Source organism: Haliotis rubra, unplaced genomic scaffold (genome assembly GCF_003918875.1).
Source record: "Haliotis rubra isolate DU_JTF1 unplaced genomic scaffold, ASM391887v1 Scf139, whole genome shotgun sequence".
Lineage (NCBI taxonomy): Eukaryota > Metazoa > Mollusca > Gastropoda > Lepetellida > Haliotidae > Haliotis > Haliotis rubra.
In genome coordinates, this window is record NW_025765325.1 from 81072 (window position 1) to 95000 (window position 13929).

At 35.6% G+C, this 13929-nt stretch overlaps 1 protein-coding gene across 1 annotated transcript in view; it reads right to left on the reverse strand.

Moving 5' to 3' along the window:
- LOC124268552 (homeobox protein ARX-like) overlaps window positions 1-11780 on the reverse strand; it is a 46599-nt gene extending 34819 nt beyond the window's left edge. The window contains exon 1 of the mRNA XM_046703544.1: window positions 11672-11780. Within this exon, the coding sequence (XP_046559500.1) occupies window positions 11672-11780 (109 nt within the window). The remainder of the gene's footprint in view (window positions 1-11671) is intronic.
- Window positions 11781-13929: the final 2149 nt, after the last annotated feature.

Here is a 13929-nt window from a genome sequence, read left to right on the forward strand (position 1 = left end):
TTGTTTAAAAGGATTAGTTTTGTGGACTAAACCGGATTAATCTTACACATGGGGTGAGATCATTTTGTGAATTATACAAACTTGAAACTATCATAAGGTGAGGTGAGGTGAAATTGGTTTTACGTCGTGCTTGAGAATATTTCGCTCATATGACGATGTGCATGTTTGTGTATGTGCGGCTGCTGGTACTAGCCCAGACTTAAGCTGGTTTTATAGTGCTAGCCCACTGAGATACCACGCCGCAGAGAAGCATGAATACCCCACTCAGACACATTATACTGACTCCGACCCGACCAGTCCTTGTTGTACCCATTAATGCCGAGCGCCAGGCAGGGACCAACAAGTACCATATTTTAACGTCTTTTGGTATGACGCGGTCGGGGATCAAACCCGCGACCTTCCGCTCTCCGGGCGGACGCTCTAACCACTACACCACGGAGGCGGTCTACTATCATAAGGAAGTTGTGTACAGTGATGTGTATTTCCGCACGAAGACATAACACCTCTGCTGTATTCATACGAGACCTTAAAATATATATTTCGAAATGTGTTTTTTTAGCAAAATACTCGTAAATCAATGACAAATATCATCACATTCTTAACAAATATGTACGAAATGTTTTGTCAAAAATGACCAGAGCCGAATTGTGTGGGCGTATTGTTAGTATATGCAGTTATAGGAGAAGGCAATTTAATCTACTACTTCTTCCTCCTCCTTTGCTTCGTCTTGTTTTTCTTGACCCCTGAAGATCCGGGTTAGAATTGATCTTCAGCAACTCATGCTTGTCGTAAAATGTGACTAAAGGGATCGGGTGGTCCGGCTCGCTCACTTGGTTGACAAATGTCATCGTATCCCAGTTGCGTACACCGATGCTCATGCTGTTGATCACTTGGTTGTCTGGTCCAGACTAGATTATTTACAGACCGCCACCATATAGCTGGAATATTGCTGCGTTAAACAGACTTGTAACTCAACCAAACCAATCGTTTTGACTCAAACTTTGGAATTTTGGCTCTATTTCTGCATCCTTGAGCAGGTGACTTTCATTTACCACTTATGTTGTCTTATTACATTATACTGATTTGTCATACAGATATACCCAACACAGCCCATGCAAGTCTATGTGGCAAGTCTAGATTATCGCACTTTCAGTTCTGTAAATGAAGAAAGTCTCTTTGCCCCTCCTTGATATTATGTTTTTATGAAAATAATTTAGGAACCTTTTCCTGTAAAATGTATTAATGTCAGAGACGAGGTGCTTGTATACGTAATATACGTAACATGATCCGTACACGTATTGAAACGTAACAAAGTGAAATACGTTGAAACATAAACCCAGCCGTGTCTCCAGTGACCTTCTTTCCGTTGAAATTGATCCGTTCGTCTTTCAGACAGAGATTGCTTAAAAATCAATTTTGTACAAATCTAACAGAGATACTTAAAATATGAATACCAAGATGTATATAAAAATGTATGATCTTTGCTTGTTTTAATAAGTCGTGTATTAAGATGCTTTCGGTACCTTTCAGCGACTTAAGTAAATTTACCAATTTTGTAAAATTAATACAATTGGTAGTTTAACATACATATATATATTTAGGGATGTTTATGGTTTATATGTGCAATTTAAAAAAGAATATAACCTTTTACTAAAGCCTATAGGGGTCTTGGTCATGCATAACCAAGTGGTTTCCTTGAATCCACATCAGAGGGGGAAAATATATCATAATTATAAAATTTAATGTTTTCACAGACTAAGTGTAAGTGTAAACGTATTTAAGAAGTTTGGTTATATTTACTACTTTATACATGATTCAAATTTTGACAAAATAGCATTAATATGTGAGAATGAAAGTCGGCCTTGTTCTTTGATCTTCAGATAGATTCCATGACGTCACGATGAAAAGGCGCGACATGTATACGATTACGCGCTGTAAATATACGGTATGTGCGCATCTCTGGTCATCTCGTGCCAAGTCTCGTGTGTTCGAGATTAACGTTCCAGCTGATGACCAGTGTTAATGCTAAGGATTAGCGTGGAATAACTATACATGACCCTCGATCTGAGATCAACGGTTTAAAGCGGTGTTTCTCATCCTGCGAGTTAACCCGCTGGTATATATCAATATGGCCGCCATGCGTATCTACATTTCTAACTTTGACGGTCAAACAATGACGAAATGCTGCGTCACATTTTTAAAGCGCGCGATGGCGTCTTTAGTTTGGCCAAAGGTTTCGACTAATCGATGGAAACGAAACATAGGAAATTTCGTTAAGAAGATGCACACATTTCGTTGAGAATGTATTGAATTTGGGATCCTTAGCGGGTTGAACTTGTTGAATCGGGGATCTACGACCCCAAACACGCTTTCCAAAAACGCACACTTTAACATCGCGTAGTGATTTATACCAGTGCGTTATTTGCCTCTGTCCGTGCCACGAGACACACTGGTTGATACAGACACCGACTTGGCACGGGAAACGAACTCGGAACGGAGGATCGGGGATTAATAGAGCCGTATTTCTAAGTGTTTCTGGTGCAGCAACACGGCTTGTTGTTTAGACAGATTGGCCTTCATTGATTTGTCCATGATGTAATAACACTGATACAACATGGACGGCCTTTGAGGCAGCCGTCGCCACGCCCAACTTCGTCCACTACGATGACAACACCGCTTTCGTTTCCTTGTACTACCGAAAAAAAAAACATTACTTCATTTTAGCCATATCCTGTTGATTAATATAACTGCAATTCGCATATTACTGATATTGTTTGAATATATTTGCATAGCTTGTTAGTTGGTACATCCAATGATTAGTTTAAGCAAGGTCTCTTCATGAACACCCATACCTCTACAAAAACAAATAAACACACTGCAGAATTCAACGAACGTGAGGAAGAAATTTCATTTTTTTAAGTTTTAACTAATTTATAGACTTGGTATTATAATGACAGAATCAGCACTGGATATTAGAGTTAGCAACACACGTATAATAAATATATACACCTTCTACAATCATGTATTAACATAATTTTAACATATCAAAGAATATGTATCAAAATATATTACTTCTGTAATAATATATGTATTAGCAGTTTTACCTAATCAATTTGCTTTCCAAAACGAAAATGTTTGGAATCAATACCAGACGTCAAATTAAACTTTATTTGACGACTTTTAATAACATATATCTCAGACTTGAAGCGTAATATATATTTCATAAATAATAAGAAAATAGAGGATGTATGATGTATGATATCACGCAATGGACATAAGCTTCTTTACGGGAGTGACTTTGTGATACAATGTGTCGTAATCTTTCAAACATCTTTATATTTCACTTAATAAAAATAAATTCCATCTTCAAAGTGTCATCACATTTATTGTAAAGTATTAATTTACTCTTTCCCGTACACTTCAGTCCATAATGAGGCTCAACAATTGAGATAACTTTTCAACTTTCAAAGTTTTAAATATTTAGATAAAGCTTTTATTGTATATAACTCTTGTCTATTTAGAGTGTACATTAAACGTAATCTTCTCTTGTAAACGGATTTATATATTATTTGACTTAACGTGTTGATTTTCAAATACCACGCTACCGTTCACAGCCTTATCGTTAGTATGTGTGAGATAAATTATCACGAACTACACTGGCACTTAGTATATATACTCATATCCATAAATGAACGCGGTGGGAGGGTATATCAGGGAGATTACTAGCCACGGTAATCCAATATTTAAAGCTGTTGTCTTTACCGTCAAATGCATCCACTTATCTCAAACGATAGTGTTATCACGTCAGGAATTACTTTATGCAATATTAAGGCTATACCCTGACCTAATATTGACATATACTGAAAATGAAAAATAAAATTATATTAAATCATTATAACACAGCCTTGTCCCTTGTTTGCACCCAAAATAAATAAATCTATGTTGCTATGATTTAATATAAATTTAGCATGTTCTCCTTACTAGTTATTTTATTAAACTAGAAATTAAAGAAAATCTTACTTTTGTGGGTATCGTCGTGGTGATTTTCAATTTTGTTAATATTTTCTGAAGTATTTGCACATTTTAACTATTACAATATCATGATATTGACAACAGTTTGAAACGGAGTGCTATTGCGGTTTAAATTTAAGTTTGAGTAAATGTGTTTATCTATTTCAAAACCTGGAATAACGAATTAACAAATTTACATAGCTGAAATCAATAGATCCATAAAAAACAGCTGCTTGATTAAAAAAAATCAGTTCACCCTCCTTCGACGTTGCAAAAAAAACAGTTCTTTAAAATCCGGTTTGTTAGGGCTGATATTTAAAACTATGGAAACAGTTGGAATGAAACATGTACTTCAAGATACATTAATTTTATGTGTTTTCATATTTCCATATTTTCTGGGAGTTTTTTTTCTGATCAGAACAGAAATAATTGTCTTGTCACATTTCTCGTTAGAACCTTTTAAGACCTCTAAATTTCAGTTTAATTTTTTCAACCACCTTGAAAAACAATAATGGAGAATTTGCAACAACTCATTCAGAAATAGATGTGATTATCACTTGACAGGATGTTTATAAAATTTATAAAAATACGGATAAAAAAACCCCGACCTCTTTGAATGATTTATTTCAATTTGAACACACTCATAAGATAACCCCAACATGAAATACTGCAAAACCAACATCAGCTTGAAATATGTTCTTAAATAATTCATTAAGAATAAAATGAAATTTGCGTTTTATGAAAAATAGATCGGCTTCAAAAGAATCATTTAAGTGGATTTTAACATCAGTGAGAACCCGTGACAGTGATGTATACGCCAGGGCAGCTGACGCCTATTAAAGACCTCGGTCTTATCTATGTTGGAAATACAATACAACAATACAATACGACGTTAGAGTCGCCGGATAACTGTTATCGTAGGTAGTTATCACGCTTTTCCAGCTAATGCGGCAAATGTACTGCTTTTAAGTAGCCAATAAGTTCCCGGCTCCCTGATGTCGATTTCACATCTACCCTGTCAGCGATTCAGCTTGTGTGGCGTGTTACAGAGAGATTAATATATACTTAAGCATAATAGAAAATGATCGTATCTAATGTTCATGAAATACATGATTGTATGTTTCAGTTAGAGACAGTTATCGCAAACTTCACATCGACTAATTCCTCCCCTGTTTGAATTATTTACAACAAACCTGTAGTTATCTGCTCGCGAGCATGATAAAAGAGGCTGATTGTTCAATGCATATCCACCAATAGTTTTACACAGCCATCGATCAGAAAAGCGTTTGTTCGACTGAAGCTCGCACCCGGTAAATTACCTCTGAAGACAAATATCTTAATTGGCGGCTGATAATTGTTGGAGGGATGGTTTGTCAATATATTGAAGAAACGTGAGGACAAAACATGCTTTCTATCTGTCTCCCGGCTCGCGTTGTTATAGCTGCTAATATCAAGGATAGAACTTTATTAATTTTCTATAATTCAATTATTTCGAGTACTTTGTTTGTATTTAACCTAGCACAAAGTATTCCGACAAACGTCCATAGAACCAAGCTTTGCATAAGATCTGTATAGTCGCACCCGATATGATAATGAAGAGTGGAGACGATTACGGAATTTCGCTGTCGCGGAGGCAGTAATTAAATATAACAGCAGTAATGATTTTCGTTTATTCTCCTAATCAAGCATAAAAGAAAAAGATTTGACGAACACAAATGGACTGACAAGAAAATTGATTTTTTCACCAAGCAGACAATTAGCAATACTTCATTGAGCACAGATCGAGAGATGTGAGAGAGGCCGGTCTGTTTTATTGATAAAACAGGTTTGCGTTTTATGACTTTGACTCATTATAAGACAGTTATATGGATGAATAATTTCGATTTATAAGCAGAATCGTATATATATGTTTTTATCATTAACGTTACAAACGAAATTCCAAACTAGACGTTTTCTACCAAATGCAACTTGCGAATTGTTTTAACGCCAGTTATTTACGGAAAGTTTTATTATTTTGTAAATAAAACGCCCCCATATATATATATCGTAACGCGAGGTACTTACTGAAATTCTGAATATATTGTATTTAAACATTCCGTTCTATTTTAAGTATGTTAGTACATGGTATGCAAGGATTCGATGTATTTATCGATTATATGTGCTATTTTAAGAATGTTCATTCACAATATCAGTAACATATATATGCGACGGTGGCTCAAAACAGTTATCTTGTATATTTTAATAAATATTTTTGAAAATCTCATTTGGTTAAAGAGTTGGACAAAGAGACAGAGCGAGAAGCGGTTATGTGGAAATATGATATTAGCATATTGAGACGTGCCTCTATGCGTAAAGCAGTGTATTATATATATGCAATTCCGTGAAGCGGGATTATCACCGTCTCTCGTTGGGGCACAACTCAATTGTTTCATGTCTCTCAGTGAGCGTCGCTATCGGCTCCCTGTAGTACATATGTCGCATATATAAAAGTTAAACTGGCGTCAAGATGCGAAACGAAGTGTCTGTCACCCCTTCCCCCCACCTACTCCCCGGTTCCGGCGTCTCGGCGCGGGGAGAGGAAGATATTAGGCAACTCGACCGCGTAACCGCTTGTGTTGTTATGACTCTATTGAGAGCGCATGGTGTACACACACAAACTAACGAAACCTAGAAATGTTCACGTCTGCGACAACCTAACACAAACAGGACATTTGTCGGCCTGTCGTGAGATCGTCGCGCGCAGTCTCGGGTGCTGGGCTTACGTCGCGAGGCACGAACAGCTCCGAGAAAACGGTTCTGCGCAACTTCCGCTTCTTGTAAATTGCGTAAGAAAACGTGATGGAACGGCGCAAGCCAATTAAGGGTTAATTTGGTGTTTGAATTTGCTTGAAACCGCGCAAGGGGTTAATTTGTGCCACTTCTCACGAGGGGCCGGGGGTAGGGGTGGTAAAGTATATGAATGCAGGTATGATGACATAGAGAACAAATACCTGTCAATATTAGTCGTTGTAAGTAACCAGAGGTTGAAAACACAGTCAACATCACCTTCACATATTACCTTACCTTTTCAGGTGTCAACGAACTTGATTAAATGAGCGAGTTCATGAGTATTCCTTCCACTTGAAAACACTCTAGCTTTCTCCGCGGGTACATTCAACGTTAATTACGAGCCCACTCTACACAAATGCTGTGTTTAACAAATGAACTCCAGCTTTTTGATATACCCAGAACCATACGACGGCGGTATTGATGGAGCGCTGGTGGCCGTCGTTGACGACACAGAGACAGGCCTTTGGTTGTGTGTAATCTTGTTAATGGCGGGTATATATGGCGTCTGTCGTGTGTGCTCGCTCTTCACGTGCACAAATAACCCACTAATGTTGAATAAGCTGGGCCTGTCAAAATTCATATCTGTGACAAGGGACAATTTGGCGTGAATCTCACCCCTAACCCTACCACCCAGCGACCGAAATTTGGGCGGCTGCGAATAGTGAATGAGAACTTGGAGTATTATTTATTAACGGTGTCTTGACAGTAATATAACTAGCAGTGACAACAACTTGAAATGAGAGGATATATGTTATAATGTACGATTCAATACTACACACGCTATATATGCTAAATATGCCTTCATGATTAAGCTGGCTATAAACATTCATGAAGGTGGAAACCATACAATTAAATCGAGAGGAGAGTTTATATGTTATTGTGTACTATTCAATAACACATGTTATATATTCTAAATATGCCAATATGATTAAGCTGGCTATAAACATTCATGAAGCTGAACACCCTATAATTACATCTAGGGAGAGTTACATATTTTATAATGTACCATTCAATAGTTCATAGGCTATGTATTCTAACAGATGCCTTCATGATTAAGCTGGCTGCAAAAATCATGAAGCTGAAAACCACATAATTATATCGATAGGAGAGTTATATATGTTATAATGTACTATTCAATAGGTGATATATTCGAAACATGCCTTCATGATCAAATTGGCTACAAAAATCATGAATGTGAAAACCATATCATTAAATCGAGAGGAGATTTTATATGTTATAATGGACTGCTTAATGTCATGTAAGTTCCATATTCTAAAAGATGATTCAAGATTAATAATGTATCGAGCTGAATCCACGACATTATTAAATCGAGAGGAGAGTACACATTTGATAATGTACTCTTCAATACCAAATAAGTTATGTATTCGAAATGATGCTTTCATAATGAAACTAAGCATGTAATCTCGTGAAACTGAACACAACATCATGAAGCGAGAGGGGTGTTTAAATACTATGATGTACTCTGCAATTTCAACCTTAGGTTATATAATCTAAGTGATGTCTTCAATCAACTGTTTTTACTAGATTTTGCAAAATACTATATATAAACATTCATAAGCTGAACACCACATCATTGTTATGAATCGATAGGAGAAATTTATATGTTCTAATGCACTATTCAATACGAGATACGTTACATATTTGACAGTTATTCCCCAAGTGACCACACTAGCTACAATACTATATACATGTAGCTATCAACTAGATGGGTACATTAAACATCAAAAGCTGCAAGAGTATATTTATATGTTATAATGTACTCTTCAAGGCCAAACATAAGTTATATATACAATCTTATAGATACCTCCCACAATGTTAAACCAACTATGAAATTCTATGAAACTGAACACCACATCATTAAATTGAGAGGAGAGATTATATGTGATTATGTACTATGCAATACTATATAACTTATACATGCTAAAACAAGCCTTCATAATGAAACTAACTATGAAATTTCATGAATCTGAACACCACAACATTAAACCGAGAGGAGAGTTTATATCATAATGTACTATTCAATACATCATTAGTTATATAGTCTAAAAGATGCATTCATGATGCCGGCAACAACGGACGTCCCTGACAACGACGACTCACACATCCCATAAGTATCCCAGCGTAACGTCATGTACCATCTTCATAGCGTTAAGTACCGTTAATCGAACAGCTAGCGATCATTCAATACACAAAATGGGTATTACGATTATGGTTATGTTAAAAACCGTTTCAAAGATTTTACTTCAAAACTATAATAAACCTTTCCGTGAACGATGATTCATTTTATCTTGATTCATATCAGTATAGTTGAATCAAATACCATCATATATAGCATATTTATATGTATTGTTTTCTTCTAAAACACGTGTTACAATCACTAACAATCTTACAGCTAGGGATAGAACATAGATCCTATTCTACCATGTTCTCAGTCAGTGCAATAGTCGAGTATAAACACGGTCAAAATCATATGCTGACTAGCTGCGATATTTTACCATTTTTTAATCCTTTCTTCTAAAACACAACATGACTACCATCCACAATCTGTACCTAAAAATCTGATTTAAAAATACCTCACATTCGATTATCTTAGGTATTATATTGCATACTTAATACAAGTTTATTTGTACACGTGAGTTCAGTGTTGTTCAGCGACGGGAGACACGACACACTGTGATTATATCAAGATGCTAATATCTTGAGTGATGAGAATCTCATATCGATGTACGAAAGCACTTCAATGTATACACACAATACGACAACGGGAGGGTGTGCGCGGATAATATTCTTACCAGTGCATGTACATAATATGTAGAAAATAAAGTACACGAACTTCTTTATGTTTCAATATTATTCGTTTCTTAAAGGACCTAAACCGATATGGAATATTTCTATATAAAATTTAAAACCCTTGATCAAACTCTGCACATCTACCCAACCTAATCGATAAACGATAATGCTATTGTTTTATAATCTACCCGAGTGCATTGAAATAAGTCAATAAATTTCTCACACAAAATCGTCGACGCAGTGTAAACTGACTGTGGTAGATTTTTAATATGAATGTGTTTAACATAGTTTGCTATAACATACACTGTTTGAGTCTAAACTAAATCCATTCTTCATCGTCATGTGTGTTTAGATCGGTAGTGTTATTTTGGCTTGCATACCAAAAGACGTTGCTGTATTTCAAAGTAATGATATAAAATAGTATAATAGAAAATAGAAATAGTGAGCATTTTATATGTAAGCGCGTTGTTTCTGTCACGTCAAAACTCACGACATTTAACTGATGAAGTATAAGGTTGACATAAGCTACCCTCCTCCATCGGTTAACACTGCTAATGGTGTATACGTGCATGCTGGTTTCGTTTCTCTAGCTAACGTTCCCCATCTACCTTGATGCATACATTGCCCCTTAAAGTAAAAACAATTTTAGTCCTTGACTTATATAAACAAAAATCAATTTTCACAGTTCGAAGTCAATTAGTTTATAAATTTCCATGATTTAATATCGTGATTATGTATATTTCATAAGAAAACTAGAAGATAAAAAGATGGGAACTTATACCTGTGCATATTTTCTGATATGCAGAATAAAATGATTGCAACCTTGCCGCTAATGACACATTGCAGTATAAAACGCATCTCTAATACACATAACTGATGCTATGCAGTATTCTTCCAGCTTTTCGTATAGTACACATGCAAACATCGTTAGGTTCTTAAACACAATGTAAAGTGTATATGTTTGAAGCAAATATGCATTCATAAAGAATCGATAAGAAGTATATCTTTCCGTCTCTGTACATACGTATTGTACAATTCATGAAAACGTTATACTGAAGAAAATCGTAGGTTATCAGAAAATACGATCAGTCCTTATTCCACCATGTTGCTGTTGAACGATAACCCACAACATAACCAGTCCGGGTACGAGATTTGTTTGTTTACTATTAAAAAAATGCGAATATTCACTGTAATAGTTTATAAATATTTGTGAAGTATATTTTACACAACTGACGGAATTGATTTAAAAAAATAGTTGCTGTTCATATTTGCGACTTTTTAGTTTTAGGACATGTTCTGTTTATGATCAAACAAGTTCATTAAAATAATTATGTCCAACTTCAATGAATAATTAATTCCTCACTTTCTCAATTTCTGTACATGAAGGACAATTGTAGACTGCCTCTTTTCAAAAGAAGACAGTACTTTTTATGTTTCATAAGCTTTAATGCTTCATAATTCTGTTTCGAAATCCATAGTAAGAACATGGCAAAAATACAAAAAATGCTTCAATCATGATTTCAAGAAATTTCAGCGAGTTAGAAAGGATTCACATCGTTTAAAATGTACGTATTCATGTGCTTTGCGTGTGTATTTACCGAAATGTAATGAACATTGAATTTAAATATGTTTTGACTTAGAAAACAGTTTGTTGTTCAATAAATGTATGATTTCATATTGCGTATAGTACCAATTTTGAAAACAAACACGAAGTCATTTTAAATATAGTTTATATTTTGAATAAATTGTGTGGGTTTTAATTTTTTATTATTTTGATAATGTAGTAATTGTGGAAAATATACTAAAATAGTACCGAATGAAAATAGTCATCATTAATCTTGACTGCGACGCAAGACAATATACTACTCGTTACTCGACAGTGTTTAGAGAGTACTGTATTTCTAGAAATATACATCAACAATCTCAATTCACATCATATCTATCTGGTATACACAGTCTATAATACGTCAGAGTATAATATCATTATGATAACAATCTTGTATTAATAACAATCACATACCTGTGTCCATTGTTGGAGATTGCCTTTGATCTGACTGTTTCGCTGTTTCCCCTCCACCAAGCAAACTGTCAATATCATACGCCGATTTCTTCTTAAGCGACAGATCCATGGCAGAATATCTGCTGTTTTCACATAAAACTCCCTTGAGAATTGTAAGCCAGAAGTCCCTGCTAACGCAAGGTCCTTTCGCAATGTGCCTCGTACCGTGTGTCTGTAGGTCGAATCTCACCGTCTCTCCATACACAATCGTACAGCGCTGGCTACATTCAGCTGAGATTTCCTACTGCCGAGTCACAACACACTAACACTCAAACTTAGTACAATACGCCTGCTAAAAGATTCTATTTATTCGAAACTTCTGTCACCGACCCGTCAAAGTATCAGACTGCGGGTTCAGCGGCAGCGCCGACCAATCAAATACCGATACACCGCCACTGGTTGTAAGCCACGCCCCCTCAATTACAAGAGTCGATCAGGGATTGCTTGTGGTGTGGACAGCTAAACGGTATCTTGTCGGGCGTATTCCGTCCGAGCTGTGATTTTCGTTTTAATTTGCCGTTATGGATTTCAACCGAAAATGCGGACAAATTTAAAATAATGAGTTTATTTGAAACGTCGTAGGGTATTTCATTTTATGAGGTTAAATTTCTAAAGAACGAGGTTTAATCTGAAAACAAAGAAGAAATAAATGTTGGTTAAGATTTCGTTCTTCATTATAATTCTGAACCATGCACATGCTATACGAAAGTGTTATCATCAAATAGTTTCTCTTACAGAAAAATCGAGAGGATTATATCTTTATTATCAACATTAAAAATCAGTTTCTATCAATCGATCTTCGCAAGACCGTAAACCGAGATCATCGTAGATCTAAACCTGCATAATACATGATAAAATGATATTCAATAGCTTTCACGTAAACGTAGGGTATTTTTGTGATAATCCATGGATTATTGACAACAATACATACGAAAGCAGGTTTATTGCATTCTCATATATTTACACTGTCATAAGCAAGAAAACGAAAATATACGACTGATTGCTTATAAACTAAATTTTCCTTTCTTTCTTTGAGAGGCATTTTAGAAGTTGTATAGATGAAGGAAAACCAAGTTCTATTCATAGAACTTGGTTTAAATTTTCCTTGCGTAATCCAGTCTTGAATATTATTGTTTTAATGTCACACATGCGCATCTTTACAATTTATGTTTTAATGACGATAATTTACAGTTTCTCCTTCGTCAGTCAATTCATCTCCGAACGAAACATCACCAATATTTAATCCATACATCAAGATACAATTGTAACAACGTAGCAAATGTAATATTTTAAAACAGGTGTGGTATTGCCTGCTAATCTTAATTTCCTAGACTTTATGAATACACACGTGCATAATATTAAGAATAGTTTCTAATAAATACAACTGCTCACACTTTTATGATAAATCGTTTCAATGAATAATGCACATGATCTGGTTGTCATCTTCATGCATAAAATGCATAAGATGTATGCAAGCAAAATGAATACAACTCTCTCCGTGTTAACTATTATATCTTGATAATTTGAAAACATTTTGAACATATTTTAGAAATTTACTCGCGAGTGGGTTTTTTGGCATCTATTATAATAAAGGAGAAGCCTTTATTTTTTTGGTAATTTAACGTCGCTCTCTGAAGTTAATTCAGCAACAGGACGGCAGTCTGTAAACAACCAAGTCTGGACCAGACAATGCAGTGACTGACATGAACATCAGTCAACGCTGATGGGATGCGATGACGCACATCAACCAAGTCAGCGAGCCTGGCCACCCGATCCTGTTAGTTGCCTCTTAAGATAAGGATGGTTGATGAAGACAGGTACTGAATCGGATTTTCAGGTGTCTGATATTTGAGTGTTTGAGAAATAAAATGGTTTGTTTGAGTTCTTTGCCATATTTATACGTTTAATATTACTTTTCGTATAAAACAGTTAAAATCAGACCTTATGTTTAATATTTTTCATTGAAACATACGAATTTATTTAAGATAACAGACACGACCAGTGAAGTATTAACAGAACTGTTTATCTATTTTGCCACACACACCGCTTCATTTATTGCTTTAGCATAGTGGAAATGGTTAGAGGAAGGGGAAATGAAGCAGGGACTGTGAGACAGACAAGTTATCAGTGTGCGGTGCATGGCGAGTCTGTTTTCCCAGATGAGATTCTAGTAAATGCCCTTCACACAGCCAGCAGTCAGTGGGTACCCGGTGGGGACT